General features: G+C 32.7%; 1 protein-coding gene across 1 annotated transcript in view; it reads left to right on the forward strand.

Moving 5' to 3' along the window:
• Window positions 1-1,687, forward strand: part of LOC108906972 (cytochrome P450 4C1-like) — a 19,418-nt gene extending 17,731 nt beyond the window's left edge. Inside the window, exons 11-12 of the mRNA XM_018710428.2 lie at window positions 1,245-1,424; window positions 1,484-1,687. Coding sequence (XP_018565944.1) covers window positions 1,245-1,424; window positions 1,484-1,644 — 341 coding nt within the window. The 3' untranslated portion in view covers window positions 1,645-1,687. The remainder of the gene's footprint in view (window positions 1-1,244; window positions 1,425-1,483) is intronic.
• Window positions 1,688-7,191: the final 5,504 nt, after the last annotated feature.

Consider the following 7,191-nt stretch of genomic DNA (forward strand, 5'->3'; position numbering starts at 1 on the left):
TTATAAAAGTCTTGTATTTGAGTATGGCTTGATATAACAAATATTTATTTTGACTACATTGGAAAGAGATAAAGAATATGATATTTCGGCTTTTTAGAATCCTTAATAAACCATATTTAGGTAGGTTTCGTTAATACAATTAAATATTTAGCCGATAATTGATAATAAATAAATTAATTTAGTACCACATCAAACACTAAAAATCAAAATAACTCGGAAACGCACAGGAATTTCGAAACAGAAGAAGGGACATTATTTTTGTTAAACTGTATGTAGATAATGAAAATAACAGTTTTTTAAAAGAATATTCATTGGCGTAGATGTTCTGTTTAAGAAAGGGGTTGAGCACCCCCTCCACTCCGCCACTGTGCAAGTTTTTGAACATTCTTACTGCTTGTTTTATGCCCCTTAATTAATAGGCATTATCCCCCAAACATGAAAAAAATCTAAGAATTCATTTATAAGTTATAATGAAAATTCGAGAAAAAAAATATAACTTTTCTTTTAAAAACATGTGTTCTATCTCCTGTTAAATTTGTCTACAAAAAACTGACTCACCCTGTATATTGAACTATAGTCTTCGAAAGTTTTATCACTTTTTGTTTATAATTGACATTTTTACGGCAACTTTAAAAAAATGACGTTTTATACCGTTTTTTCAATTTCACGGCTTTGTTATTACAAATTTCGTAATCGGACCACCGCCATTTTGTAGGTATTTTTATTACGAACAAAATCATGTCCTAAGCATTTTTTCGAACAAAGTCATCCCGCTGAGTTATTTAAAGAAAACTACTAAAAAGAAAATTTTCAGGATTAAATTGTTAATAACTTTTTTTCCAGATAAAATACTTTGTCAGCAAATTAGCCTGTTATTGCACTCATCATTTAAAGTATTCCTGTGTAGTTAATTCCGAGTTATCAAGGAAATGTCACCAACAGTAAGTTTTCGGCCTCTGCCGACTGGACTAGACAGTCAATCGGCGATTTACACGCACCAGATCTTTGACTTTCTGAATGTCGAAATCATCAGTTGAAGTCGAAATCCTTCCTGATTGAGGATCACCTTCAATCAGTCTTCAATTTCCTTAAACTTCCGAACAATATTATTATTATTATTATTATTATTGTTATTTATTAAAGCTACCTTAATTTTACCCATAGAATAAATATGTTTCTGTATTTCCTGCATGTATTTAGGAAACACCCAATTTACTAAACACTAACAGTGTGCCATTTCGCAGGAACATGCACCCTACCAAAGGGTAGTTCCGCCCTCATCAGCAGTCTGAACATCCACAGGGACCCTAAGTACTGGCCTGAGCCCTTGAAATTCGACCCAGACAGGTTCCTCCCCGAGGAGATAGCCAAGCGTCATCCATGTTGTTACATCCCCTTCTCCTACGGCCCTAGGAATTGCATAGGTAAGAAAGTTATGTTGGATGATCGACGAGATGTCCCTTAACGATTATATTCCCTTCAGGTAACAGGTATGCCATGATGAGCCTGAAAACTATAGCGGCGACAACTGTGAGGAAGTACAGGATGTTCACTGGATACAAATCAGTGGAGGATATAGAGATGATGGTTAAGGTTATCGTAAAACCTACAAAAGGTTACAAAGTCTATCTGGAACAAAGGTAATCTGGATTTGAAAATGTACCTATAATAAAAATAATGTATGAGTCGTTTTGGTTTCATTTCTGGCAGCTGAATATTATTTGTCCAGCCACCCCCAAGCAAGGGTAAGCATCACCCCAAAGTATTTAAATGGCATTGGGGGTTGAGTAATATTTCTTTTGAAAGCTCTTTAAATGTTATAATTCCGCCCAATGCTTTGAAAAAAATTTACATTTTAAAATTTAAATTATGTTTAGTTGCTTACTTACTACTTAGTTGATTAAATGTTCAAACTGATGACCGCCCGCTTCCATACAAGAAAAAAGATTTTGTTCGAAACGTTCGCGCACATACCGAAGCATTTTTGGAGTGATTCGACGGCATTCGTCGACGATTCGTTGACGCAAATCTTCCAGCGACGCTGGCTGTGTTTTACAGATTTTACTTTTTACGTATCCCCACAAAAATAAATCAAGAGGCGATAAATTCGGTGATCGTGGAGGCCACTCAATGCTGCCTCTTCTCCCAATCCAATTCCGTAGAAAACGTTGGTCCAAATACTGACGGAAAATTAACGCATAATACAGAGGAGCACCGTCCTGTTGAAAAATCAAATGATCTTCATCATACTCTGGAACATTTTCAATAGTATCAGTCAATACAGGGTCAATAGCGTCTTCCAGTGACTGCAAATACATTTGGCAAGTCAAATTACTATGTAGAAAAAAAGGACCCACCAGCCGGCCACCGAAAATTCCAGTCCATACTTTTAATTTTTCCGGTTGCTGTGTATGCACCTCGTGAAAAACACTTGGGTTTGAATCGGACCAATAGCGGCAATTGTGACGATTTACCGTCCCGTTAAAGAAAAAACTGCATTCATCAGAAAAACAGATGTTAAAAAGGAAGTGTGGATCGTTCCCTGCTCGCTCACTCATTATTTCGCAAATTTGCAAACGGCGGTCATAATCATCCTCATGAAGTTCCTGGACTAAATGTATTTTGTATGGATGGAATTTATTCTTCTTCAAAATGGTTTGTATGCTAGTTCGATTGATCCCAGACACAGATGCCAGCTGCCTCGTACTTAATGTAGGATCAAGATGAACTTGTCCCAAAACTGCAACTTCACTAGCTTCATTAACTATAGGTTTTTCAATTTCTCGTTTTTTATTGGCTACGTTCCCTGTCTCTTGAAATTTTTTTACTAACTCTAGAACATACTTCCTCCTGACATGTCGATCTTGATGTTGTTCATTAAATAGCTGAGCTGTTCTATTCGCACATTTATTGTTCATAAAGTAAAGCGAAATGATATCTACCCTTTCCGCAATGGAATAAACCATAGTGTTTAATTTTCAAAAACACAATTAAATAAACTACCAACCAACGCTTCCAAATAATACTAGAAAATAATTTGGAATCCACTAATTTTACGTTCATTGTGTGTGTATAGCATTCATTTCTGTTTTTTACAATTGTGTTTTTTTTACGAAAGTGATAACAAATCGCCAAAAACCAATGTAACGCAAGAAATACTAAATTTATACCATTGGCGTACTTAACTCGAATGACTGACATTTTTACCGTTACTAATTGTTTGTACATAAGTTTCAACTTTAAAATCAAAATTCTTAATAAGTATTGGGCGGAATTATAAAATTTAAAGTCTGTTGTAAAGAGAATTGTAAGAGCTTTCAAAAGAAATATTACTCAACCCCCAATGCCATTTAAATATTTTGGGATGATGCTTACCCTTGCTTGGGGGTGAAAGTGGCGAAGTTAAAAACACCAACAAAGAATGTCCCCCTTTAATCTAAAATAGATGGGTCTAAGCGTTTTTCTACAATCTTCAAGCAGTTCCTGAAAATGGCTCTGTTTCGTTTTCATTTGGCCACCCTGTATAGTAACGCTAATTTTTGTCGGAAATAGTTCTAAATATTATGTAAAATGATAATTGCGATATGCGCCCACTGAAAAAGTTGTGTATAATAGTTAGCGCAAGAAAATGTAAAAAAAAATTTAAAAATGCGCATTTTTCTCCCTTCTTTCATGTATAACTCAGAAAATATTGACATTAGAGAAAATAGTCAAAGAAAAAAATTTTTCGTTTTGAGATTCTTTTCAAAATAAAAGTGGTCTGAAATTTTTATGTACGTTATTGTTGTTGCAATACAGTATAAACCGAAAAAAAATTCGTGAAAAAAGATGTTTTTCTCATAAATTTATTTCGGACCTTGACTTTAGAGCAGCCATATAAAAAGTATGGTTCTGGGTACTTCATGATGTGGTAGTATTGCAGAAATTTTTTCATCGAAATCGGCAGGGTAGATTTCGCACAATTCAATTGTTAATTAAGAAAATACAGAATTATACTGAATTACCAATTCTCTCTCACGGTAAAACCAATGATTATTTTGAGCTCCCAATTTTTATACATACCCTTTGGAGTCTCAACAATCAATCCACATTTAAAAATTTTCGATTTTATTCATTTTAGCAACAATTAGAATTTTTTCAACATATCTTCGAAAAAATACTTTTAAACATTTAGAGCTGGATCTACCATATTTGCATATTCTTCAAATGTAATTATAAGATCAAAAATAGGAACAAAATCCACTTTTGATCTTGTGGATACGATAAATCATCATCGAGATATGAAAGCTCAAAGTTGAAGCGAGTTTACGGCAAAACAACGTACTATAAAATAACAATCAAAAGTGATTTTGATTGTTTGGAGCAAAGGGAAATATATTTTAACTATTCTGATGCACAGGAATCGAGCAGTGAGTCAAGGAGTGTGGAGTGGGGGAATTTTGTAAGCGGAGCAGCATAATTCACTTGCGCAACTTCAAACGACTTTTTCTCAGCAATATTTTCCCAAAATAGTGTATTAAGTAAGTGTTCTTTACAGTAAGACATGCACTTTATCACCGCAGTGCTTATGACGTTTTTTGCATGCTCAAGTCCAAAGAGAGATATGAGAAAATCTTCAAATTATTTGCAACGTGGTGTAGCAAGAAAAAATTTGAAAATATCACGAAAAAGGTAATGCTAGCCTATTTTGTTACAAGAAAGGAAGCTTATGAGCTGAATACTTTATGCTCAAAGCCAGAATATTTTTGCATAAAGCTGTTGTAATTTCAAAGTATGCTACGTTAGTTAGTTGCTTTTCTTAAGAGGAAAAATATTGGATAAAAAGTGAAAAAATAAAATATCTTCATCAGAGAATACATCTACAAGTTTTTAAATAATTTTTCTGATGAAGTATATTTATATTTAAATATAAAAGTAGGAAAGGTATTTGGAATAGCAGGGGCGCGCAGAAGGGAAGAATATGAAAATAAATGACATTGAAGATACAGAATTAAAAGTTTCAAATTCTAACAGAACAATTTTATTTACTTGTAGGGATANTACTATAAAATAACAATCAAAAGTGATTTTGATTGTTTGGAGCAAAGGGAAATATATTTTAACTATTCTGATGCACAGGAATCGAGCAGTGAGTCAAGGAGTGTGGAGTGGGGGAATTTTGTAAGCGGAGCAGCATAATTCACTTGCGCAACTTCAAACGACTTTTTCTCAGCAATATTTTCCCAAAATAGTGTATTAAGTAAGTGTTCTTTACAGTAAGACATGCACTTTATCACCGCAGTGCTTATGACGTTTTTTGCATGCTCAAGTCCAAAGAGAGATATGAGAAAATCTTCAAATTATTTGCAACGTGGTGTAGCAAGAAAAAATTTGAAAATATCACGAAAAAGGTAATGCTAGCCTATTTTGTTACAAGAAAGGAAGCTTATGAGCTGAATACTTTATGCTCAAAGCCAGAATATTTTTGCATAAAGCTGTTGTAATTTCAAAGTATGCTACGTTAGTTAGTTGCTTTTCTTAAGAGGAAAAATATTGGATAAAAAGTGAAAAAATAAAATATCTTCATCAGAGAATACATCTACAAGTTTTTAAATAATTTTTCTGATGAAGTATATTTATATTTAAATATAAAAGTAGGAAAGGTATTTGGAATAGCAGGGGCGCGCAGAAGGGAAGAATATGAAAATAAATGACATTGAAGATACAGAATTAAAAGTTTCAAATTCTAACAGAACAATTTTATTTACTTGTAGGGATATGAAAATTATCACGGCTTCAACATTACTTTTAAGTAGTTCTCCCCGTATATTTATTTAAACAGGAAATTAATACCATTTCCCCAATCTTGAGTCAGTCTGTACAGTCTGAAAAATATACCTTCGAGGGTGGGGTTGGTGTTACTTTGTAAATCTCAAGACAAACGCACAAACAGTCTGTGACCTACAAGTGTCTAGTTTTAAACGAGGTTTTTCTTCAATTCGAAGCATTTTTACGCAATCTTGCTGCATCTGTGCCAACCGTAACAAGATATAGACAGTTTAAGGTAAGTTAGAACATATTTATGATTCAGAATTTTATCAATCCAGGTGACTGTTTGTTGTAAAACAATTTAGTCACCATAGACCAGGGTTTGAGGTGGATGTGAGAGGTAGCAATTAGCAAGCTATTTTTTTCTGGATTGCCTTCACTACAACTCACATAATAAAAGTGTTGATCCCTAGATCTGGGCGAGGTCTGGAACATTTTCAAAATTGCAAACATGTTTAAAAATTTTTTAAAAATACCTATTTTATTCGAGTTTTCTATTTATATCTTGGAACCTATGCAATTTGGAAGAATATTGAAAAGGAAAAAAAAGGTTTAGAATTGAATTTTGCACAATATACTGTAAGTTAAAAATGTTCAAGTTTGTTACCGATGTTGCTAATTAGCAATAATTGATGAAAAAAAGGTAATCAAATTTTTTGGATAATTTTTACAAATTTTTCAATTGCACCGAGAGCATTCTAATTTTGGTAAAAAAACTTTAGAATACAATAAAACAATACACCAAATTTTATTAAAATCGGTTTGATAGTTTTTGCAAAATAATTTTTTGAAAAAAATTTTGAAAAGTTATTTTGGAATTTTTCAAAATGTTGCACAGCCTCAAATAAAGCATCTAGATACTTGAAAATTTTTTCACATAGAAAAGACCGCTCAACCGTTCAAATGGTTTTTGAAAAATTGAAATCGGTTTATTAGGACGGCCACAGTAAATTTTTAAAGTTAACACTCTTTTTTTTTTATTTTTAAACAATTAGATTACATTTATCAATTTGCAATTTAGTTTTTTTCAAAAATTATAAATTTAAAGTACTATTTTTTCTTAATTTTATCTATATTTAACAAAAAAATTAATTTCTAAATAATTTTTTTTTAAGTTGTTTAAACAAAAATAATTTAAATAATAATTGTAATAATTATAACTAAATACATTCATATTCAGTGTTGAAATATACAGGGTGGGCCACCAGTAACGCCTCGGTCGCTAGTGACCAAACGGCAAATGTCACAGAAACCTGTTTAGGTGGGTATGTGTAGGTTGATTACGGCTACATTTTAAAAATATTTTGAGATATACAGGGTGTCCAGGAAAAGCGTACCATATCAAAGTTATGTTTTTTTAAATGGAACACCCTGTATTTTACT

Source organism: Anoplophora glabripennis, unplaced genomic scaffold (assembly GCF_000390285.2).
Source record: "Anoplophora glabripennis isolate ALB-LARVAE unplaced genomic scaffold, Agla_2.0 scaffold59, whole genome shotgun sequence".
NCBI lineage: Eukaryota > Metazoa > Arthropoda > Insecta > Coleoptera > Cerambycidae > Anoplophora > Anoplophora glabripennis.